Source organism: Pleurodeles waltl, chromosome 1_2 (assembly GCF_031143425.1).
Source record: "Pleurodeles waltl isolate 20211129_DDA chromosome 1_2, aPleWal1.hap1.20221129, whole genome shotgun sequence".
Taxonomy (NCBI): Eukaryota; Metazoa; Chordata; class Amphibia; order Caudata; family Salamandridae; genus Pleurodeles; species Pleurodeles waltl.
The window spans coordinates 1089947766-1089973615 of NC_090437.1; the positions used below are offsets into that span (position 1 = coordinate 1089947766).

The following is a 25850-nucleotide window of genomic DNA, read 5'->3' on the forward strand; positions in this document are numbered from 1 at the left end:
AGCACACACTCAATGACTTAACTCCAGACCAATGGTTTTTATATTGAAAAAATATACTTTTATTTTTTTATTTTTTAGATATCAACAATACTTTGTTTGAAATAGGTAAGTAAGACAGTTTTTGAATTATTGGCAAAAAGCCAAAATTTTAAAAATGGGCACTGCAATATTCAATCAGTTCCTGGGGGGAAGAAAAGTTAGATCTGTTTACAGGTAAGTACAACACTTACAGCCTCAGTCTCCGGGTTTTAGGAAGTCCATCGGTTGGGGTTCAACTTAACCCCAAACACTCACCACCAGCAACACGGGGCCGGTCGGGGGCAGAGGTAAAAGTTGAGCAAAAATAACGTGGGCTCCTATGGAGCTCCCTGCTTTGCCTAATTTTCCCACCGGACTTGCCGCCAAAAGTGGGGCTTTGTCTGGGGGGCAAGAATCTCCAGTAGCTGGGGTGCCCTGGGGCACTGTAACCTGAGGCTTGAGCCTTTGAGGCTCACCGCCAGGTGTTACAGTTCCTGCAGGGGGAGGTATGAAGCACCACCACCCAGGACAAGCTTTGGTTCTGACCACAGAGTGCACAAAGGCACTCACCCCATATGGTCAGAAACTCGTCTAAAAGTGGCAGGCTGGCACAGACTGGTCGGTCCTACACTAGCAGTTGGCCTAGCATACAGGGGACATCTCTAGGAGGCCCTCTGTGTGCATTTTTCAATAAATCCCACACTGACATCCGTGTGGGTTTATTGTGCTGAGAAGTTTGATTCCAAACTTCCCAGTATTAAGTGAAGCAATTATGGTGCTGTGGAGTTCGTAATGACAGACTCCCATACCATATACTCAATATTGCTGCACTGCACTCACAATGTCTAACAATGGTCTTACACACTGTAGGGGCATATTGCTCATGCAGCTATGCCCTCACCCATGGTATAGTGCACCCTGCCTTAGGGCTGTAAGGCCTGCTAGAGGGGTGACTTACTTATGCCACAGTCAGTGGTTTGTGAGCATGGCACCCTGAGAGGGGTGCCATGTCGAATTGGTCTTTTTCTCCCCACCAGCACACACAAGCTGCCAGGCAATATGCATGTGTGGAGTGAGGGGTCCCCTAGGGTGGCATAATACATGCTGCAGCCTTTAGAGACCTTCCCTGGCCACAGGGCCCTTGGTACCATGGGTACCTTTTACAAGGGACTTAACTGTGTGCCAGGGCTGTGCCAATTGTGGAAACAAAGGTACAGTTTTAGGGAAAGAACACTGGTGCTGGGGCCTGGTTAGCAGGGTCCCAGCGCACTTTCAATCAAAGTTGGCATCAACACTAGGTAAAAAGGAGGGGAGGCTAACCATGGCAACAGTGGCACTTTCCTGCAGCCGCCATCTCCCTCCATCAGCAATCTGTCGCCAGTCAATCCACTTGCCGAGCTTTAACATCTAAATACGGCGGGCAGAATCCAGTTGCGTTCACGCTCTTTTCTGGTCCGCCGTGGACACAGCTTGGTGGTAACACTGCCAAGATCTAAATGAGGCCCTTAGTCACAGAATTCTAACTGCACAAATCACAATTATACTGCTACATACTGCTGCACCATGCCCTAGGCACATATTGCGACAGACTAGCGGAGGCCCCAGAGTGCAACTCACTGGAAGCTAAACTCATTAAAGACAGGCGGAGCAGGGGAGGTATCGCAAGACTATAGAAATCGATAACAATAAATTAGCCTGATCCATTGATACAACTCAGGGCAACTTGGGAAGTGGATGTGCGTGTCATTGATAATGATGAATGCACAAAAGCACAAATGGTCCCCAGATTACTGGCTATATCCATGCGCCTTTGTCTCATTCAATTTAAATATCTGTACCAATACAATAACGCCACTCTAGGCTATGTCGCATGGGTAAAGTAAGCAATCCCAACTGCCTGTGTTGTAAAACCATCCCGGCACATTTTTTGCATAGCATGGGGCTGTCCTGCTATTCAGCATGCTGGCTTAAAGTCAACAGGGCCTTGGAGGAGATTGGAGGCACATTCTCAGACCTAGACTCCAAGATAGTCCTATTGGGGACATTGGATAACATGGGCACCCTAGTAATTAGGCGAATGTTACCAGATGTGGACTGTTTGGTAGCAAATAGAAATAAGCATGCCATCGGACAGATGTACCAGGAGCAAGGAATACTGAGCTAAAAACGGAGTAATTGGTATATAAGGCCCATGGGGTACACATGAAATTCATCAGATATGAAGCCCTTGCTCAACTGTATCATAACCTTCAGAAAATAGCTGTATACAGTATGTAATATGTTCCGTATAACACAAAAGCAATTTCTAAATATCGGACCTGAAATGAAACACTTTGTGCAAAGCACCAAATTTCCGCACACTGAGTTTTTGTCACTTGAAAGTTACTGTCCATTGCTGGTTGTGGAAAGGCACAGATGGCCTTGCCTTTGCCTTGGAGTGTCCCCCATTTTATTGGTCACACAGGCAAAGCCTTGCAAACATAAAGGGACCCCTGACTCCGCCATTCAACCAGACAAATTCCATGCAAGAAGTGGGCAAAATAAAAGTTAGTGGCAAATTAAAAAGAACTAAAATAAGGACAGAGCAGAATAAGATTGAGGCCAGGCAACCTCAACAGAAATACAAGGAACTAAGGGCCTGATTTAGATCTTGGCAGACAGGTTACTCTCTCACAAATGTAACAGTTATTCTGTCTGCCATATTACAATTTCCATAGGATATAATTGAATTGTAATACGGCAGACGGGATATCCGTCAAGTTTGAGTAACCCCATCCGCCAAGATCTAAATCCAGCCCTAAGAGTTTAAAAGAAAGTGAGCTAACATAAAGAAAGGGTCCAGAAGGGACAGGCAACCCAGTTCCTTCACACATAAGACATGTGATTCACAGGCTGCAGGGAGTGCAGGGACAAAGGTGAGTCACACTGGGGCTGCCATTTTATAGCCCACACAGACAGAGCCATGCCAACAGGAAGGGACACCTGACTCTGCCCCAACCAGGGGGAAGTCAAGAAAAAGAAGAAGAAATGTTAATTGCTGGCAAATTAAAAATAATTAAAACTATGAGATAATAGAATGAAAGTGAGGCTGTCTCAGCAGGATTACAAACATATTACAGCCACAGTGGGCATTGTTCACACATTGCATGGCCTTTTGCTGTGACCTGTACGTACAATACACAAGGCAACTAACAAGGAACAAAGGCAATACCTTATGTGCAGAAAATACTGGACATGCCCTGTCGCTATATTCTGTTTGGCCCCTGTCAGAACCCCTTTCAGCGGACCAAGGGGCACGGTGGGGATTCTGGGCCCAAATGTGTTTGAGAACTTTTACTCCAGATGTTCCAGGGCTCGACCTACTATGGACCCTGAGCAACTGAGCCAAGTAACCCTTCTGCATTCTCAGTGGTACCTGTGGACGAGCAGTCAAAGGCTACATCGGGGTGGAAGTGTAGATACAGGTGAATGAACACAACTCATAACTCAAAGTGCACACCGTACTAACAATAAATCAATGTTTAGCCAAATACTTACTTCTAGAAGGAAAAAAAGTATTTTTTTACCATTACACATTCAAAGGAATAACGACATTCATGAGCATCAATACAATCAATACAAGAGTCGAGGCTCTAGTAGCTGTCAGGAAAATTCCCGTCACACCGTCTTCGTTAAAATTTGGTTGGGGATATTCTCAATTGACTGGTGGCCACATCCAGGAAATGCTCACTAATAGGTGGTACTCAAGAGTCCTACTTTGCCCATTTGGGAATTAGCCAGAAGTGTCTATGGTGAGTCGCACGAGCCACTACAGGTTCAATTCTAGTCTTGTCGTGAAATCATTTTAGTGATGTTTGTGGGCACGTTATTTTAGCAGCTAGGCCTGGTGTCTGTGCCCTTTAACCTAGTACTGTTCTATTTTATTTCATTTTTTTAGAAATGATCACCTTTGTGGTGATGTTTTATTTTCTTTTATCTTACTGTCCTTTGCTTAGGAAAGCATTTGCATTTCTGAGCACGACATTCTTTCACTCTGTGCTTTCTTCAAGGCTGAGACAAGATAGGATTGTGGCACAAGTGGTACACTGCATCTCTAACATTTCACAGAAACATATTTATTTTTACACAGGGACACTTTCTCAGAACACAAGCTGTTTTATAATAAAAACATCTCTCTGTCCCCTGCATGTTAGAGCGAGGTTTCAGCCAGATAACCGCTACTGCATGCTGTCCGACTTCACTACAGCTGCTTGCTGAGACTGCCGGTTCCCTTACCTACATGGGGAAGGTGTCTCTATAGATGACAGGCTCCTTCACTACTGTCATACTCCGGTATGGGGGGATGGTGTCTTCCTTAGGGCTTCTCCTTCTGTGCTCTAACATAGAACATAGTGGCCTAAGTAGGAATCACACATCTTGCATAGTGACAGTATGGTGGGACTTTTCTTGTCACCATTTTGCTTCTATTAATGCTCAGCATTATAATTATTGCTGTTCATTTTTTATTTTTTTTTATCTAGGACCAGTTGATTCAAAACATCTTATTTGAACCATTCCCTGCTTGTCTTTGAACGTGCAAGACGAATGTAACTGAGAGAAAAGAATGAGATCTGATCCAGCCAGATTTCCCTGAGAAGTCACAAAGACATGCCCCCGGTTGGCAAAAATCTGCCATGCTCCTGAGCATAGGTGAGATGCTGTTGACTGGCTGAAAACTGATTAGGCCACATAGTGTGGGATCTAACTCAGTTCCCCACAAGTCTGGTGATTCTGCTGCCCAAATCCAGCAGCCTCATTGGTACAATGAGAGCCAACGTGACAGTCTTCGCCGCTCCAGTAGTCTGGACATTTTCAGAGGTGCAGGAAGTGCCCTCTCCGCAGGCGCTCACAAGTCCTGATCCTGTTAGATGATGTTGGGATGCTAGTGGTACCCATGACAGCGGCACCCAGCAGTCTCTGGCTCGCTCCCTCCAGAAATGATGCCGGCTTGTCCCAGCAATTGAAGCCACTCCTGCTCTGCAAAAAACAGGTAAGTCACTTCTCCCCTCTTGGGGAGGGTGGTGGGGGAGTGGGGGTGGGAGGTGGGGGGGGGACTTTACCTTCAGCTCTCAACTGGAGCTTAGCAAGACTGCAAAGTCTCCAGCGGCATCCTTCACGGTCCTTGGGGAAATCAGTTTAGGTGCAGGTTTTGGTGTGTGGGCTTGACCCACAGGTCACAGCCACAATCTTCTGAGCCAAACTTGTGGCAAAGTTGGAAGCAGTATATGGAGTTCGGTGTGCTTGCACTCACCACACCATCCCCTCCTAGCATACAGGGTTGCTGATTAAGGCGGACACAAGTCTCAGTATTTTGAAAACAAATATTTGAACGGGGGCTCCTTTTGGCATACGGGGTCGCTGCAATGAGGCCATGCAGCCCTGATGCTTCCTGCACAGGTCTCACCACAAGGCTCAGGTCACAGCGGCCCTCTCCTGACATATGGGGGGGGAGGGGCGCTGGATCACTCCTGCACACAGGGTATGACCCAGTCGGTGCACAGCTGTTCCCTCCCCTCACACCTCGCTAAGGGAATCCTCTCAGTGGGGATCCTCACTGGGCCTCGCTCCCTCCAAAGCTCTCTTCTTCTTCACAGGGCACACTGGTATTGGTAAGCAGGCAGGTGCTGGTGCTCCAGGCTCTAGGGCAGGTGAACCGGGTGTCCTGGGTGATGTCCCCTAACCCAATAGGAAGATTAGGGCCACTGCCCTCAGTATGTCTTGTAGAGCTTCCCTGTTCATACATCCTGTCTGACTGCTTGGCCAATGACAAGTCTTTGGGGACCCAACTTCCCCTTCTTATAGTCCTTCTCCAGACACCCAATGTAATTTAAGGTCTGTGTCTTTGAAGTTGCATGTTAGTGTTCTGCTTCTTTTAAAGTGGGTACTTCTCCTTTTCATTTTCCTTCAAGAAAGAGATCTGTCACAGCATGCACAACTCAGAAGCTGATTGTGCACAACATAATTCATGGGAGTGACCAGAATTTACACCTGTATGTAAGTCACAGTGATATGTGCATCAAAAGATTAATCCTGGGTTACCAGCTCCACTCTTTATGATTCCCTTATCAGCCGCATCTGCTTCCTGAGATGTGTCCAGGCCCCTTCCCTGTGATCTATCACTTAATCAAAGGGCACCTTTTTGAAGTGTAAAGGAGGAGTCTCTTACTACCTTCCTCCTGTGTGCATCCCACCCAGCTCACAGGAATGCAGCAATACACAAATTTGTCTGTGAGGATTCTTCTACTCCTCACGTCTTCACCTGACAGGCTTGGGCTTCCCAAATACAATGTACCATTGCAAGCACACTTGCATTATGAGTACATTTACAGCACACTTATTGCCCAGCACCTTCATGCATTATGCTATTACAGACACACATTCAATCTGTGCACACTGTAAAGTACTGCAGCTTTTCTGTATTGTACCAGGGTGCGCTATTTGCAAGCACACCCACATACACTCATCAAGTGTGCTCTGAACAACACTTCACCTTTCATGTTTTGTACTTCATGAGGAGCACACATACACCCAGCACGTTTTCATTGTGCATGCACTGCACAGCACTACATCTCTTCGATAAGGTTTTCCCTACAGTCATACATATAATGTTCAGTAAAACTCTAAATCAGTACTGTACCCTTCCCAGGCACACACACATTCAGCGCAGAGTCACTAATTCTGCGCTGCGCAGCACACCACATCTATCTGAGGTAGGCCAAGGGTGAGTTAAACAAACATTAGTGGAACAGTAAGAGAACCTGTAGGCCTCGCTCCAGGGACACAGGGTAAAAAAGACCTGTTCACTATTACTGATCACTACATGGTATGCTGTCGCCACCACCTTTGTGCTGTTTAACTCTTGGTGAAGGTGGTAGCCTTTCAACACTATGAGAGTGGCGCAAACAATGTCCTTCAACTGTGGCTTCTTTTGAAAATATGGAATGTTTCTTTGTGAACTAAGTACAGGGCTGTATCACACTTTAATAAAAAATTAAAGTCCCAATGCACACAATACAGGGCATGCCTATGTGGTGCCCTCTTCCCTGCAACTACAGCCAAGGACATGGTCACTTGTGAATAGTACATACAGGGCATGTCCTCAAGTCAAACAGTATAAACTGGTACTGGAGGCAAGTGGGGCAACAAGCTATACCATGCATGCAGAACATATTGCTATCCCTGAATACTTCTACAGTACATAGAGCGTAATCAAGCTTTGGTAAATATAGAACAAACCTTGTAGGGACAGTGCTAAGGCATTGACTTTCACAATAACCAGTATCTTAATCGTAGGAATATAAACGGATTTCAGCACATACTGACACTGCAAGCATGACATGGGTATCAACTAGGCTTTGCACACAAAACATACCACAATTACAATTAGCTTCCAATTTATTACTCTTGAATGCTACTGTTTCAATTTCGAGCGCAGCGAGGCCTTTGGGCAGCTATGCGGTATATAAATTCACATAACATAACATACTAGGACTTTGCACGTGGGGCGTAGCTTTATAGTCAAATCAGTACCAAAAGATGAAACAAGACGTTCGATTCACCGGTTTGCTCCGCTTCCCATTGCTTTGAATGACCTAACCAAGAGAGAGAGAACTTGTAATTTTCGTAATCTTGCCTCCCTATCATTCAACCATTGCTGGCGGGGGAGGAAGAAACCTCTTTTTTAAAAAGACCCTCACACACGGATAGTAATCGTGGCAATGTTTCATCCTCGGGTCCTCATCCATGATACCTAATGTAACTAGCTGGACTCAACACTTCTTCTCAGCTTTGCTCTTTAGTTATGCTTTATGAGGGATCTATGTTAAAACTGCTGGCATGTAACCCAGGATTCTCTGCAGCTTTTTATTTCTTATGGTAACCCTTAGCAAAGTTAAAAACGCAATCAGTTGTTTTTGGAGTGTACAATGAAATCCTACGTGGTACATACAACACATTAACAATGTCCTAGTTATATGTACGGGGATATAGATTTCACCACCTCCTTTTTCCTTACATTGAATAACTAACACTAACTTGAGATTCACACACACCATAGTAACCAAGGAAAGACTTACCTTTTTTGCTTGTAGCAATTTGTGCTGGAGAGGGAACCCTACTCACAGATACGTATCATAAACCAACAGACAAAAGTAACTTGCTAAGAATTGACTGTTTCCACCCAGGACCTCTTAGGAAACCTCCCATATGGCCAGTTTTTGCATGTTAGAGGAAACTGCGGCAAAATTAATGATTTCAGAGCACAGGCTTAGAATGTATCTAAAAAAGTAAGGATACATAACTATCCAGAGAAGTTCACACAAACAGGGAATACGAGGACCAGGAATCAGAACAGAGAATTGCTACTAGATCCCAATACAAAAGAGAGATTGATTTGTGTGCCAACCTATAATATAACGTCTAATTTGGTTAAATAGATCATCATGAAAAATGTTGTTGGTGCATAGTGAACATTCAACCCCACACATGGAATTTACCAATGTTTTCTCATGTTTGGGTTAGGGCCTTGTGGGAGTATCTTAGTCCTTACTAAACCTAGGGGAACTGCAGCTGATCAAGGCACCATACATAGCCATTTGGATCTCTCTAGATTAACAGGGCATTTTCCACACAGTCACTGTAGTGTAAGCACCTCACGACCACAAACACAGACAAAACATAAATTATTAATATATTTAATGGTACTGTTACAAGCAGATGCTGTACAAAAGGCATGTGTGAATACCATGACTTGCATGCCATGCACTGTATGCACCGCACAAAAGGCTTAGCCACCTGCAAATAGTACATACAATGCCTGCCTGATGCCAACTAGTACTACCTATTACTATGCATAGTGACTGGCTATAAGCTATGTCCTGCATGCAGTACATACCACCATCAGCAAAAATGCCCAGGCCGGGTCTGGATAAGCACAAGGTGGGGGAGGGACAGATAGAATCTGTAAAAGTGTGTAAATTATGAGGATGAAGTCCATAGTCGGAGCAGTGACAATGTGCACCTGTGTACATCATTCTGAAGTGTATTTTTATTAAAGAGTCTGAAAAAATAGTTTTGGGTTGATGACAAAGTACCCCTCTTTAATCTTGGATTGTTGCTAATTTCAGTATTATTGCAAGCCTATCGACTCTCTCCAAGGGAAGATGGCGTATATGATTGCTAGGTTCTACTGATAGTCAGACCCTAATACGCAGTTGGTACTAATGGGAAAAAGTGTTTGACCTTTTTTCCCCACAGAAAACTTGCATCGTTCCCCTTGTGCCAAATAAGCCTCTTCTCAGCTATCAGGAACGGGAAGAGTTGTAAAAAAACACATTTTACCATAGTTCTTGCATTTTTCCTATTTTGTAATGGTTTGTACCCTACTTCCACGTTCTAGTCAGAAAGCTATACACATCAGAAAAGTAGAAAAAAAATGCAGAAATCGGCAAGGGTTCATTTAGTTGCTCGCTCTTGATTTTTGAAAAACAAACTAATTGTTGAAATAAAAGTAAATGAAAACAAGTAGAATAAAAAAGAAATAGTGGACAACGTTTTCAACGTTTTTTTTTTGCCCAGTTGACAAAAGTAATATAGTGTTTGGTTGTCCAAAAACATGCAATACACCTAAGCTGCAGATTTGAATGCTTTTACATGGTAAAATCTAGTGAATGGAAAATGGGAATGAAAGAAGTCAATGCATCTTAAACATGTGCATAGGAATGGTTGTCATTTGTACAACTCCGAATTTGGGGTTCCCCATAATTCCATGCGATTCAGATGGCATTTTGCAAAATGCGTTCTTTTGTGTTGTGCACACTTGCTTCCATTTCGAAGCTAAAAAGGGAGAGAAATTCAACTGACAACAAATGTTCTACTGTTCTATGTTCCCATACTTCTGCTGATAAAAACAGTACTCTATGTTTTGGCTAGGCCTATCACCTGCAGCATGAAAGGTCCCAAAATGCTATGAGTAGACATCAAGATTTCATCTTGAAAACTGACCCATTTCAAACATGTCGGTAGCTGTGATATTTGGGCCCTGGCTCGGCAGCCACTCAAGGAAACCGAACAAACACAGATAGGTCTGAACATTAGACACTCATGGGAGTCCATGGAGGTGACCTGCATGGAACCCACTACATTTTCTCACCCAGAAGGCCCTGCAAACATTAAACTTTGGCAAAAATCACACATTTTCCTCATATTTCTGTAAGAAAAAGTTCCAGAATGAGCAGCTGGTTGTCACAGTTCCTATCAGCCAGCATTTCTACACTTATCTTGATACAAAAGGCACCCTATTGTGGAAGCTGGTCTTATTGCCTGTGATAGAAAAGGCCGTAAAAAGCAACAGGGAGGCATCAAGATTTTACATTGAAAACTGACGCATTCTGATGATGTGGATAGCGGTTGTATTTGGGGCTGGTCTCGGCTGCCACTCAGGAATATCTTCCAAACCCAGACATTTCTTAAACTTGAAGACCCTGCATACTAGTGGATAGTACACCTTGCAGGGTTACCAGCATGTTTTCTTACCCAGAATACAGTGTAAATGTTAAACATTGTCTAAAATCATGAATTTTCCTGATATTTCTGTATGGGAGAGTTCTAGAATCTCTGGGGATCCACAAAATTCCTACCTCCTATTCTTACCACCCTTCTTTGGATAAAAGTCGTATGCCACTTGTGTATGTTTGCCTATATTCCACAGCTGCGCCCTGTCAAAACTTGTGATGTCTATATGGTATAAATGGGCTCTTCACATGGTTACAGTGTTGGTCCTTTCAAATGGTGTGTGTTGCGTCCACCCACATGAGAGGCAGTGTTTCAATCAAGAGAAGTGTGGAAAAGAAGGTGGTCATTGGCACGAAGAAACATCTTTCAGTTACATAATTAAGGGAAAATAGCCTTTTTACCCATACTTTACATTTTCAGGACATTTCAGGCATGAAACCCTAGTGGGATCCATGTCCGCCATGCAAAATTGAACTCTCCTTGGTCTCTAGGAGTCAGAAATGCACAGGGTTATTAGGGTTTCCTGGTTGCCGACTGACCCAGAGATTAAATGGTGCAGCTGTTCACCTTGACAAGTGAAAGGAAATTGGGATTTACTCCCTCTGTAGACCCATACGACAAAACTACAGCCAAAAGAATCAAAATGTAATCTTGCTTGCCATGGATATGGGAAAGCTGTAGGCTGTGCATTAGAAAGACTGTGGTGGCTTTAGAGATGGTTGCGGTGCTCAAAGCCATAACAGGCTGGCCCCACCCCTCCTAAATCTTCCCCATGATGGGCAGAAAGAAGGTTTTTCAAATTTTAAGGGATGGACCACTAGCCTATGCCTGTGAGGAGTGGAGGGGGCAGTGCATCCCTCAAAGGCAGTCCCTGGTGCCTACTGGGTGAATACCTTCTTGGTGATCACACTCCTGTGCTTATCCCCAAGCAGACATCCACTAGTAAGAGGTACCGCTAGAAAGGGGACATTTTTTCCTTGCTAGCAGTGCTTCTCCTTCAATGATTGGTGTTTGGGGGCTGAGATATGCCCTCAGCTACCAATCAAAATGAAAGCAGTTGGAGTCTAATGACGCTGACTGCTTTCACTTTCATTGTGTGATGTCAGCAGGAGGAAAACATTACATACATAAGCATGGACAGTTTTGTGGATTACTCTTTCGTAAATAACATTAACATTAATTATCGAGCCAGCTGTATCAGGCTGACCACTATCTTGTGTACACCCACAGGTGCCCATGTCTGCTTCATGAAGAAAGCAGTTTGCTTTGAAAGTGGCAGGACTTGTGACTATTTTTGGAAATCTGCTTTCTCTTGAATTGCAAGAAATCCACCTGAATCATCAGGTGAACTCTCTTATCTACCCTACGAACCAGTCCGGAGCATCAGAACCTTGGATAGAGGATAGGAAAAGCCAGGAAAGCTCCAGTAGAACTAGAAACCAAGTTAGAGAGCTCCATTTTGGAGTAATCAAAATCATCTTCTCCTTCTGCATTCTCACCGGGATGGGTATAATTCATCCCCGCTCCCCAGCCCTGCAAGAATATGTCCACTGCTGCTGCTTCTGGGTCTGTAGTTCATCATAAAATCAGTGTCAGCTGGATGTTTAGTTTTGAAGCAAATAGGTCTCTGAAACAAGGCCCCCGCTGTATGATCACTGGAGAAAGTGCTACGGCTAGCTAACAATCGCTAGAACTCTGTGGTCGCATAAATCTTTCATGGGAGATAGCAGTAATGTAAATCTCCAGATCGAGGCAGATGTGCCAAAAGTCCTTGACCAGTACTCCACTAACCTGGACCTCGATCTTCCTATGCAGTCAATATACCGGAGCACAAACAGCACTTTTTCCTTTGAGAGACATCGAACCAAGAAACATCACGCAGTGGACTGATGAATAAGCTAAGTTTGGCCACTGTCCACCACTGGAATTCCATTTTGGCCACTAGAGAATAAATTAATTTCTTGCCCATCAGATTATTCAAGTGTATGATTTTCACATAACTAACAAAATTATAATGGAACAAGCCCAGGAAATCACCTGGATTGTAGAAGTCACCAGACCCACTACCAGGGTCAGGTCTCATAGAGAGTTTATGACCTGCACCAGTGCTATTTTGATTGCTGGCATTTTCTGGAAATTGCAGTGAAGCACTCACAGAGTCCATGGTGATGCTTAAGAAGCCAATTGTCATTGTAGCAAAAACTCTGCTTGCTATGTTCCAAGAGGCATGCAAAGTAGGTTGCCTGCCAGAGGATCAAAGGACTGCAACTATAATAATCATACGTAAAGAAGGCAAGTCACCAACAGACTGTAGTTCCTATAGGCCAATATCTCTATTGAACGTGGAGGATAAAGTACTGGCAAAGGCCGTAGCAACCAGACTTCGTGGGGTTATCACCTTGATCGTTCACCTCGACCAGTTGAGCTTTATGCCAAATAGGAGCACCAGACTTAAGCTTTGTAACTTTTATGTAGTGCTCCACCTAACAGAACCATCAACAGCGGACTATGCTGTCCTGATGCCCTTGGAAGCCAAGATGGCGTTTGATTCCATTGAATGGAATGGCCCTCTGTGTCCCACCCAGCTCCTCCACTGCCTCTGGACTATCCAGAACACAGCTACACAACTTGTCCTAGACCTTTCTAGAAGAACCCACATCACCCTCCACCTCAGAGGTCTACACTGGCTGTCAGTGCACATTCAAACTTCTCCCTATCGCCTACAAAGCCCTCCACAACACTGGACCCAAGCTAATCAACTGCAGTCTCTCCTTCCAGCAGCCAACCAGGGATCTTCACTCGACAACCCTCGCCCATGTCCAGAGAATCCCATGCAGCCGCTGCGGAGGGCGCTCCTTCTCCTACCTAGCAGCCAAGAACTGGAAATACCTCCCCTCCACTTCTGCACCTCACACACCCTCCTAGACTTCAGAAAAAAATCTCAAGACTTGGCTTTTCGAGTAGCAGCTCGGGCACACTGCGACTACCCTGAGCACCTGGATATCCCCAGGGGTGATAAGCCATGCTTTACAAATACTATGATTGATTGATGGAACTATATATCTGCCACTTTGACGAGGTTGGGCTTTGGACCACGGTTTTGCGCCTGGATCCAACAGCTCCATCAGTCTCCCATGGCCAGAGTGCAAGTCAATGGAGTGATGTCCTGTGGCTTCATCTTAAGGAGGGGCACATGCCAGGGATGCCCTCTCTCCCCCATGTTTGCTTTGGCGCTCAAGCCATTGGTGGCCTGCATCTAACAAGATCCATTGATACCAGGCATTTGAGCGTCTGGGAGCTGGGAGGAACTACTTTCCCTCTATGCCGACAGTATCCTACTTTATGACACACAACCCCAGCTGTCCATAGATAGAATCATACAGGTGTTTGATGTTTTCGGAGAACATTCGGCGTACAAGGTCAATTGGTCTAAACTTGTGACAAACCCTCTCTCAGGGACGAGTCCTCAGTTGCCCCAGAACTGTAGGGCGCCAGTGGTCACAGAGGATTTCTGACATCTGAGAATCTATGTCACGCAGGACCCCCAGGATCCTCGACAGGAACATATTCCCCCAGCTGGAGAGGCTCCGGGCAGATGTGGCACATTGGTGTAGCCTGCCACTGTTGGGCAGTTCGGCCCTCTACAAAATGATGAGCCTGCCACTATAGTTATATGTCCTGTAGAATACACCCTTCAAGATCCCTTCGAATGTCTTTAAGAAAATAGATAGAGGTGTCCACCAGCTACTATGGAGAGGCGGTGCTCCAAGGATAGCCTTGACCAAATTACAGAGAGGTGTATACGATGAGGGACTGGCAATCCCAGGCATCCTGAAATATTACCGGGCCTCGCAGCTACTAATTGTTAATGATTGGGTCATTGGGGAGCGCTGGGACCAGGCATACCGGATGAACAGAGAAATTAAGGACTGGGGGGACATGAGGCTTTTCTGTATAGTGCAAAAAGAGATAGGGAACTGCCGTCACATACTAGGATGTGGTCAAGGCATGGGGGGAGGCCACTAGCTATTTGGGTTGGAAGAGGACGCACACTGGTTTGACTCGGTTTTGGCATAGTGACCTGAGAGCTGAGGTAGGGGGGGCTAGTAGGGTTTCTGAAATGGGAATTATTAGGTACACAGCACTTGGGAGATATTCTGGAGATGCCAATCGATAATCCGGTTTGAAGACCTTTCTCAGGAATATAAGCTGGCAGAATATAAGCGCTTCAGATATATGCAACTGGAGCATGCCCTTAGAAAACAAATAAGGGAAGGGGAACAGCTTACCCATTGGAAGACGGACTACTCACTGAGGCTATACCTGAAAAAGGTGTGTCTGGGATTTATAGAAAACTGGTTAATAATTCACCTGAGCTGCTGGGGCCATTGAAAGCCAAATGGGAGGGAGAGCTTGGAAAACTTGATGATGAGGACTGGATGGAGGCCCTCCAGAGTCCACAAGAAATCACCATACACGCCCAGTTTAGGCTTGTCCAATTTAAACTACTACATAGGTCCTACTACCCACAGACCTTAATGCATAAAACAGGCAGAGGGGTCATGCCATTGTGCCTGAGGTGCTGTGTATGGGAGGGTAGATTCTTCCACACCCTATGGGAATGTCTGCTTATACAAGGATACTGGTCAAGAACGACAGCTGTAACGTCTCGGGTCACGACAATAGAGATTCCCCTAGATCCTAAATGGCTGCTCCTGGGAGTATTGGGTGAAATACTGCTGCCCAAATATCAGGAGATCTGTTTAGAGCTGGCCGCAGGAGTAACTAAATGCAATATAGCAAGGGAGTGGGGGCAGGTCAACCGCTCAATTATAGAAGAGTGGGAACTGGACTTGGATTGGTGCCAGAGGGCAGAACAAGTAATATATAAAAGTGGAGGATGCCCTAAGAAATGGGGCAAAGTATGGGGGTGGTTGGCACGAATACCTTCGCTCGAGGAGAGATGATCTGGGAAGAGAAACCGTGGGGGCAGAGAAGAAAGTAATAAAATCAAAGATCTACAAATCATATGGGCCGTAAAAAGTGCCACTTTTGATTTGGTGGCTATTACTTACTCTGTATTGTAATGAACCATTGATCGTCACTGCATAACAACTGTGAGTCTCCTGCATTCAATACTGTATGGCGTTTTCACTTAAAAAAATAATTTAAAAAAGAGAGTTTTGAAAAAAATATTTAGATATTATCAGACTGTCTGGCCTAGTCTTGTTCAAGTAAGTCACCCCTCATTCCCATCTGAAGTATGGTTTATTATTCCGTTCACTTTGTTTCTGTCAAATACACAAAAGAGGATGGGAGAATGCTTGCAAACGGTCTAATCACTGGCAAATTGGTCTGGTAGCATTCTAATGTTTTTCACCCACTGAGCCACTCTAGACAAGGGCCCACCTTATACAAATCAGTACCTACCCTGCTCTTCATTGAAACAGTCCACCTGAACTTCCAGTTGAGGCCCCCTTCAGAAGGGAACACAAGCAACCCCAGATCGGTTTCAGCCATGTTCGGCCTCTGTACTGATTTGAATAAGCAGCATGGTTAGTGAAAAAATGATGGACTGAAATGAGAGCCAGAGGGATCGCCATGGGTTGAGATCCACCACCCAGTTTCTGTCGTAATTGACACCATAAGCATTACGGGTATGCCCAGATGCGGGTCTCGTGCTTACTGTGCCTTAAGACTCGAGCTACGCCCTAATAATGAGCCTGAAATAGGGTGAGACAGGTCTGTGGTTGCTTGTGGTCCCTTCTAAAGGAGGCTTTGACTGGCAGTTTAGGGCGGAATGTCCACTTGAGGAGCAGGATTGATACTGATCTGCATAAGATAGGCCTTTGCCCTTTGTGGCATGGTGGGTGAAAAACAATGGACTAGAATGCGATTAATTCAAGCATTCCATAATTTTTTTGCTGTTGCTCTGTTACAGTGCTTCCATTCACCAGGGCAACATGTTACTACATTAAATCGTTAAAAAAAAACTAAACACTCACAACAGGACCAATGCAGTACAATGCTTGATCTGTTTCACCCTTAGGAAATGCATATGTGGTGACAAACTGTTCTACACCAGTTAGGAAACATCAAATGTAGCATGGTAAGCTTACCATGTAAATTTTACTCTCGCCTGTTCCGTTTCTCAGGCTACTACAGACAGTGACTGATCATGGGATAAAAGAAACTGAAATGGTCGTTGTCAGTGTGTCATTTCTGTCACCAAAGACTATATACAATTATCTCTACCAACCAACCTTCTCTTTTTTAGTTTCAACCCTCATACCGCATGAATGTAGCCTCTAGCTGTTCTTCACATCGCTAAACATAACAAACATTAAGAGAAAGAACCTGGATGCACCTTTCCATGTACTCTTTGTGGGAGAAAGGAGGTTGACAGCGCCTGTTATGCTCTTCGCGTGCTGCAAGAGTGGATTTCGAAACCTGAAAGGAAAAAAAACATTCAAATGAACTCATTCAGGATACACTGGGAAGGGCACGTGGTTTATACCTTTCAGCTCTCTACAAGATTTACTCAATATTGCTTAAACTTCTAAACTGGAGAGAGGCAGGGAAAAGTAGGAGGTAGAGGCAAGTTCATTCAAAATATGCAATGTGGTAAAGAGACTGTCTAACATGTCAAGCAGTTGACATATTCCATGTTTGATCCAAAACGATCACAACTATAATGTTCATTGGCAAAGGCATACCATTGGCTATTTTACTTTCTATCACAATATTTTGTTAAAATGTCAGTGATACAACTGGCATAAAAATCCAATATGTAAATGATTAGTACTGTGTTTACATTGTTTCAAGACTTGTCAGACACCTAAGACTGGCCTCCTCTTCTATCCTGAGTATCTGGGCTCCCACTCCTCTGTGTCACATTTGATGAGGTCTATTGTATGGCACTGTCCATCACTGCAAAATTATTCCCTGGTACATTAGGCATCTGCAAGATAAATGTTATTACCACTCTCTTATTAATGTTCAAACACCAAAAGCGCTCTGGGGAGACTAGCGAGGTTAGTAGCATTTTACAAAACCTCAAAATAAAATAATATAGAAGTGGTATTTTAAAATACTCTTTACAAATTAATTCTGAACATACTTGAAGGTAAACACTTTGTATTCTGGACGCTTCTGTATGGCCTTCGTGGAACCTCAGCCATGAAGAAGCCACAATTCGATAAATCATACATCATTTTGCATCTGAACTCTAAACATTTGAAGCAGTAAATCAAACAATAAGATGTAGTGGATACCACTCCACTTGGTGGTGCTCTGAATATGTGTGTGAAGAACAAATATGCTAGAAGGGTGTAAAAATATAAATACACTTCCAAAGAGTATGTGTATAGGCCACATAGACACCTAGTGTAAGTTAATAAGCACAGATGAGAAGCAGGAATATGTACTGAAGATTTTGGAAGCACCACAATGTGTAGGGCGGCAGAAAGTAACCACACAGGAAATAATTTTTTTCGGATTTCCTTTGTTTTTAAACCATTCCATTATGATTTATAAAGAAACATACAACAAGGCCACAGCACATTCTCAATATCTCACATCAAAATAAATCATCATGTCACTCAGCCAAGATCTGGGAGCACAACTCGGGTCACAGAGACAATAATACAAAAACAAGAAACAGAAGTTATGAGCAAAATAGACATACAGTAACTTTATGCGTCAATTGTCCTTTCATAATACTAATAACCACACGAGGTCCACTCAATATCATTATATTGTGGTATTAAATAGGGTGTGGGAGAGGACCCTTTGCCCACATTCAGATCAGTAATTGAGATACACAGGAAGAGCAAACATAAATTCAGTCCCTCATCCTATATTCCCCCACGCCCTCCCTACCCATGCACGGCTATACAGTTGCCGTGCGATTATCAGATACAATTATCTCATAGGGGCAAATGGAGTTGTTCATGATCGTTTATCATCATTTCCCTGTTTCACAGGCAATGCAATAATTACCTCTCTCCAAAAGGTACAATAGATCACCTTCGTAGCCCCTTCATGTTCTCTCTATCTACTGCTATACTCTCAGAACTGAACATTATGCCACACACTGACACACTGTTCTCATTTACTCAGTGAACGGGGGTTCAGTAGTTTTCCACAATATTGCTTTCACTCTTAACAACAGTAATGCCAAGTCTAGAAAGATTTTTTGTTTGCCTTCCCTTCCTTTAGGTGGGGAAAGAGACCAATAAAGTAGCACTTAGGTAAGCCGAGATTCGCACAGTCTATGGTTTCCTTACGGTGGGCTATGACTGTTCTACAGTACCGTACCAAGTTAGGTCATTCTCCATACCACATGAAAGGACCCAGCTTCAGCGTGTTTACATCTGGGACAATCAGATGTGGCCCACTGGGGTTAAGTATGTCCTATGGCGGAAGTTAAACTCTAGTGCTCTTTGAGCTACCCCTAGCATAGCACCTGTTCTTAGCCTTTGCCCCTTAATCTTTCCCACTGTCTTGATCTTTGTCTACCCTGTATTCTGGTTATTCCTTCCACTCTGGTTTTCTGTTCCACTGCAGAATCAGTCTGCTGTCTATTGCAGCCTCATCTCTGTTTTCAAAGTAACCTATGAGTCTGTCTCCATTGCAAAAAAGCGAAAAACTTCAGTTTGTAACACTCAGGTCCACTGGAGTCTTGTCGGTCTCTGTTGTCGTCAGTCTTGGCCCACTTATCACTGAGAACAACGATTTCCTTAACAGCAAGTACCAACTATGACATTTTGATAACAGCATCCTGCTGGCATCAATACAAAGGGCTTTCCCTAAGCTACATTGAGACCACTCGTTATATAACACTACATACTTTACAGAGATCAAACCTTGTGACCAAGTACTGTTGCTTGGTTCTTTTGTGTCTACATGTGTTCGATTACAGCCAGCTCCTGCCCCCTGCTGACCTATAACCATAGTTTGATCTTCTAAGCAGCCTGATATCTCCTTGCCCAGTATACGTGCTGAGTATTGCCATCTGAGTTACATGTTGCTGCCTTTGCTCCCTGACACTGTAAGGCAATACTCAAATACTCAGCAGTTTGTATTTTCTAAAACAGAATACAATGGATACCAAAATACCTTACCTTTTCATTTTCCCACTGGAAGAAGCTGCAGTCTTTTCTATCTCTGCACGCTGCACATGCATAAAATCTCCTGCCTTCCTCTTTTCCATGGTTGAATTTTACAAACAGAAGTGTAGGGCCTAGAAGTAACATTGACGGTTAGGTAAAAAAAAATACTTTATTGTTTTTATTAAAAAAAACATGCATGATAATCAACAAGAATCAAAGGATAGACAGAGCGACAGACAGAGAGGTTAATATGGGTAGACAAATAGATCGATAGATTCATTGATAAACAAATGGCTTGACAGACAGACAAATGCAAAAAAAAGAACAAGTGATGGACGGAATGCTGAACAATGTCAAACATTCACCCCCAGTACAGAGATCTGGGCCTAAATCCATTGTTTATTTGCTGCCCATGCCATTCCAGTTTGGACCCAGCCATATGCAAATCAGTCTTGACCCTGTTCCCCATGGAAACAGTCCACGCCGAACTGCCAGGCCAGGTCTTCCCTGGACTGGAAACAAGCATCCTGGGAACGGTTTCGGGGTTTCACCCCTCATCAGCCAGGCTAGCTTGAATCCAGTAGCATGGGAAGCACGGGACCCACGTCTGGGCATACCCTTCCCACCTAGGGCGACAAATGCAAAAAAAAGAACAAGTGATGGATGGAATGCTGAACAATGTCAAACATTCACCCCCAGTACAGAGATCTGGGCCTAAATCCATCGTTTTTTTGCTGCCCATGCCATTCCAGTTTGGACCCAGCCATATGCAAATCAGTCTTGACCCTGTTCCCCATGGGAACAGTCCAGCCCGAACTGCCAGGCCACTCCGTCCATCAAACTTTTGTGTTGCTAAAGTTGCCCTAAGTGGGAAGGGTATGCCCAGACGTGGGTCCCTTGCTCACTGTGCCACTGGATTCAATCTAGCCTGGCTGATGAGGGGTGAAACCCTGAAACCGGTCCCAGGGTGCTTGTATCCGGTCCAGCGAGGACCTGGCTTGGCAGTTCAGGCTGGACTGTTCCCATGAGGAACAGGGTCAAGACTGATTTGCATATGGCTGGGTCCAAACTGGGGGGGCATGGTGAGCAAAAGAATGATGGATTAAACCCAGATCAGTGACTGGGGGTGAGTGTTTGAATTGTTCAACACTCCGTCCAACATACTTTTATGTTGACAGACAGATAGACATGTAGTACATAATAGTTAAGGGAATTTCGAGACACTGCTGAACATTCATTCACGTTCGTAAAACAAATCTATAGGTAATGTACTAAGAAGCTAACAAAACCTGGTCGTGGTTCACTAAGACTCATTCTCAGTGTTCTAAAATCACAGAAAGTAATGCAATGATGCAGAGAAAACTCATATGACTATCATCATGCGTAATCTAGCACAGATCGTAATTAAAGGTAATTCTGTTAAAATCTGAAACCTCTTCCTAGAAGACTTATACTTTTAGTTTGAGCAGATTTTCAAATTTCTTATGAATTCATGAGTTTCAAGGGAGTACTTTCACAAGTCTTGATTTTAATGAGTGCTTGTTAGAAATGGGGTTTTTGGTTGGCAGGGGTATGCACCCTGTACAAGCAGGAAATACAGTCCTAGTCAGGATAAGTCACAAACACACCTTAAATTAGCCTGTGCTCACCCCCTAGTTGCTTGGCACAAAGCAGACAGGCCTGACTTAAGAAGCAATGTGTTAAGTAACTGTGCAACACTTCAAACAGTAAAGCAGTGAAAATACCTGACACAAGATTAGAAAAACAGAGTGTATTTTAATGAACAAGACAAGACCGAAAAGACAAAGATCCCATTAATAGAACTCGAAATATGCTTTTTTAAAGAATAAACTGAAATGTAGTGCTTAAAAGCATAAAGTGTCACCCGGGGCTATCTAGTCGTGCTGGACTGGGTCAAATCTGAAAAGTCCGGCCGACTGCGATGGAATGCGGGTCGGAACAGGGACCAGCTTTGGCCTGCTGAAACAGTACCTTGGTTTGTGTCAACGTCGAAAACAAGGTGCAAGGAGCAAAGTAGCAATGCGTTGACGTTGATCCCGATGATGTTGGTGATTCATCTGCTTTGAGTCGCGCAAAGTCGGGGATGCGTCAGGAATGGAGGTGATGCACTGTGTAGTCTGCAATGCGATGTTCACAAATCCTCGCAGCAGCGGTGATGCGCAGTCATCGACAGTAATGCAGTGTACTTGATCCTTGCAGCAGCACTGATGGGTTGGCATTGATGGAGATGATTCAGTTCTGAGCAGCACATCAGCACTGATGCACGGATTTTAGCTGCTGTAGCCCTTTATTCCCACTTCCAAGGGCCCAGGACTAAATTGGCACCACTCGGTAGGCAAGACTCTCAGATGGCAGAGTCCAGGTGCTGTAGGTGATGAGCATTTTGATGAAGTATTTAGTGTACCTAAGACTTCAAAAGACCAGGAGGCACGCCAGAGAGCCCCTGGAGTCACTATGATTCTGGGTTCAAGTGTTGTGGGTCCAGTACTTCTCACCCAAGCAAGGAGGTCAAGCAGGTCAGTACAGGAAGAAAGCAAGGAGGTCAAGCAGGTCAGTACAGCAAGAAAGCAGTTCTTCCAGTGCAGCAGTCCACCAGAGTAGTAGTCCTTTTAGCAGCCTGGCAGTCCTTCTTCCTGACAGAGTATCCACAGGTCCAGAAGTGTACTGAGTTGGTAGGGTCAGAGGACCAGTTCTTATATCCAGTGGTGCCTTTGAAGTCGGGTAGAGTTCAAAGAAGGGCTTTGAAGTGCACAGAGGTCCTCTCTCCTGCCCTGGCTCCAGACTCACTACAGGAGATTAAGCAGTTTTTTGTGTGGGGTCAGGACAGAGCCTATTCAGGTGTACATGTGAGGCTGTGGAAATCTCCTCCCTCCCATCCTGCCCAGGATGGCCTATCAAGATGTTGATGGTCCATCAGACACACCTAAGATCCCTTGGTGTGTGGCTGTCTAGAAGGAATGCACAAGTCCAGCTGTCATCCCATCCCAGACGTGTATTGGAGACAGGCACATGGACTAAGAGCAGGAAAATGCCACCTTTCTAAAAGTGGCATTTTCAAAACTAACAATAAATCTGACCTTACACCATAAAAGGGCATCTAACACTACAATTCCATAGGTACTAAACATAACAGGTCTAGCCCTTCTCAATCAGGAATTAGAGCTTTTTCAATGTACAAAGGAATCCCCAATATTAAATTATCTCTTATAGGAGGGGTATGCCTCACAGTAGTGAAAAACGAATTTGAGAGTTTGTCACTACCAGGGCATGTAAAACTCAAAAGTATATGTCCTGAGTGGGAGAATACCAAAGTGGGCAGATCACAACGGCTGTGGATGATGCTGGGACTGGCAGTAGCCAAGAGAAATATTGTGTAACTCTGGAGCGGGGGCAGCCCATGCGCCAGACCTAGAGGCATTGAAAAGGGTACAGGGATTGGTGTACGTTGGCAGAGCGAGAGGTGTATGAGAGCAGAGGCTGTCCTGAGGCAAGATCTGGAGCGGCTGGAACATATATTGAGGCAATATATGTGACTCAATGGAATGAACTTCAGAGGACATGCCCTATTTAGGAGACACCGTGCAGTTACTATCGCCACAAAGGAAGGGGCGATGGAAAAGCAAAGTGGATGGGGTCCTGGGGGCTCATGATATGCTGTAAGGCATGACAAAGTCAATTTTATAGACCTTTCTTATACCGCAAATTTCAATAAAATGATTGGTTAAAAAACGCATGTGTCCTCCCTTTCAATAACATAGCACCCTGCCCTATGGGCTACGTATGGCCTACCTTAGTGGTGACTTCTATGTACTAAAAGGGAAGTTTAAGGCTTGACAAGGGGCTTTAAATGCCAAGTCGACATGGCAGTGTAATACTGCATTCAGGCTGCAATGGCAGGCCTGGGACATGTTTAAAAGTGCTACCTAAGTGGGTGGCGCAAGTAGTGCTGCAGGCCCACTAATTGCATTTAATTTACAGGCCCTGAGAACATCTTTGGCACTTCATTAGGGACTTATAAATAAATTAAGTATGTCAATTAGGTATATACAAATCAAACCATGTTTTTAGGAAGAAAGCACACTACACTGCCTTTTAGGGCCAATTATCAACAACAATTTGCTTCCTCGTAGGTGCCCTAACTGAGCTTACTGCACTGCATCCTAAGGACACTAACCTCCCAAACAGTACTGTCTTCTGTTATATTGACTAAGTAATTACTTCCAGAATAAAGCCATAAAAAAATGAATCTGAAAACCAGAGTTAATATCTTGCCCCTATTTAAGCAGAGGTCAGATACATTCAAGAGAGAAATAAAACGCACAGAACTAAGCAGTTTGCCCTTTTCCTGACACAAGGATCTTATAAGGTGGTCTCCAGTCCGCCCAGATATCCCGTCCGCCGTATCGCGATTCTGATAGGATACAATGGGATCATAATACGACAAACAGGACATCCGTCATGCAAACTCTAAATCAGGCCCTTAGTGTTTGTATGATAACTGCTGTTTCCCTGGGTTCTACATAGGACAGAGAAGGTGACAATCTTGGTACTTTCATATAATTGCTAATTTAGTACCTTTGCAGAATTACATCTGCATGCAAAATGTTTCATTAAAATAATTTCATCACCTGGTATTTTTTTGTGTGGCCTAGAAGACACTGTTGGCTATGTGCCAGAGCACATGCGAGGATAAAAAAAGCAACAGAAAGGGGTTTGGGTAAGCCTGCTTTATCCATCAGTTGCTTGGGCTCAGCCCCCTTTAGCCATTGCTTGATTAAAATACCATTTCTGCATTAGTCTACAGGAATATTACCGTCTACCAAATAGTGCTTTCATTACAACTCATGGATGGTGAAGCAGCCTTGTACTGCAGTGGAGGCCCACACTTTTGGGTGCTCCCCTTCTCATATCATAAAATCAACTCAGAACTTGTTCCATTTATACCACTAATCAAGCTATAAGACAAACTCCTATAATTCCTACTCCCAGGCCTACAACTAACTTATTCACACTTCTATCCCTAATTCCACTTGTAACCCTACTTATTTGTGAACAATGTAGCAGGACCTTACAGAATGCACCTCCACATATTTTTTAAAACAAAGTAGGTATGCCAAATGCATACCGAACCCCATCCACAATAGCACCCCCAACAATGGAAGAACTGCCATTGCCTACCTCCCCAGCACCTATTAATTATTGAGAGAGCACATCACTGCAGCATCCATCTTTCTATTTCCTGCTCCTGCATTTACTCTTACTTACACGTACTGTTAGTCCTACTTACTCTTATGCCTACTTGAGTCTTATTCCTACTCTGACCCCTAATTATACTGTTCCTTAACATTACACTTCCTTATTCCTACATTGCCCTACAGGACTTTTACTTTCATACTTCTAATCTTTCTCGCATACCCTCTGCTACAATAATCAACCTTGGCACCTCCGTCTGTCTTGACTACTATTACTACTTTTGCCTCATCTACTACTAAACTTAAATTTCTACCAGTTGTACTCCTTCTTCCTGCAGTTCTCTTACCTTTTCTTCTCGTCATGCATCAGATTGACTGTATCACCAGTTTCTCACTAAACCAACTGATCTTGAAGTCAGCCCATGGAACAGGAAGCTTAATTACTTTCCATGACCTACTTGGATGATGTGTCACTGCTTTATGCACAGGGACACTATAGATAATAATTTTAACCCTGGTCAAATGAGTCAGTTAACATATTGGAACTCACCTATAACCCACAGCAAGCCCTTGACACTCTTACGTTTCCGTAAACAAGTTAATCTATAGGTCTATATCAAGACATCTTACCTATTTCTAAAACCTTCCAGCTTTCTGTCCATATGTGCACATGTATGTAACATCGTCTGCACACCTTCTAGCGTAAGCAGCATCTCCTATCAAATGTTTATGCTACTAAATAGCAATCCCAGCTGAGTTCAGCATCTGGAAATCTTTAACCTCTTTTCAACCCATGATTTGAACTTTCTCTAAATCACCAACTCCAGGTGTAATGCACATTCCTAACTTATCATTGACTCACAAGTTATCCAAGCACACAAAACTATTTGTGCTGACAGAATAAGTCAAATAGGAGGCAGCACAAAAGTTACTTAACGAGGAGCTCCACAACTGC

At 44.0% G+C, this 25850-nt stretch overlaps 1 protein-coding gene across 2 annotated transcripts in view; it reads right to left on the bottom strand.

Annotated features, from left to right (window-relative positions):
• The window catches only part of ZCCHC4 (zinc finger CCHC-type containing 4), a 299886-nt gene that overhangs the window by 214799 nt on the left and 59237 nt on the right, over window positions 1-25850 (bottom strand). Inside the window, exons 2-3 of one of the 2 annotated variants that reach the window (XM_069202157.1) lie at window positions 19695-19813; window positions 16937-17019 (exon numbers count right to left, since the gene is read on the bottom strand). In XM_069202157.1, coding sequence (XP_069058258.1) covers window positions 16937-17019; window positions 19695-19813 — 202 coding nt within the window. The remainder of the gene's footprint in view (window positions 1-16936; window positions 17020-19694; window positions 19814-25850) is intronic. The other variant, XM_069202158.1, reaches the window with a different exon arrangement.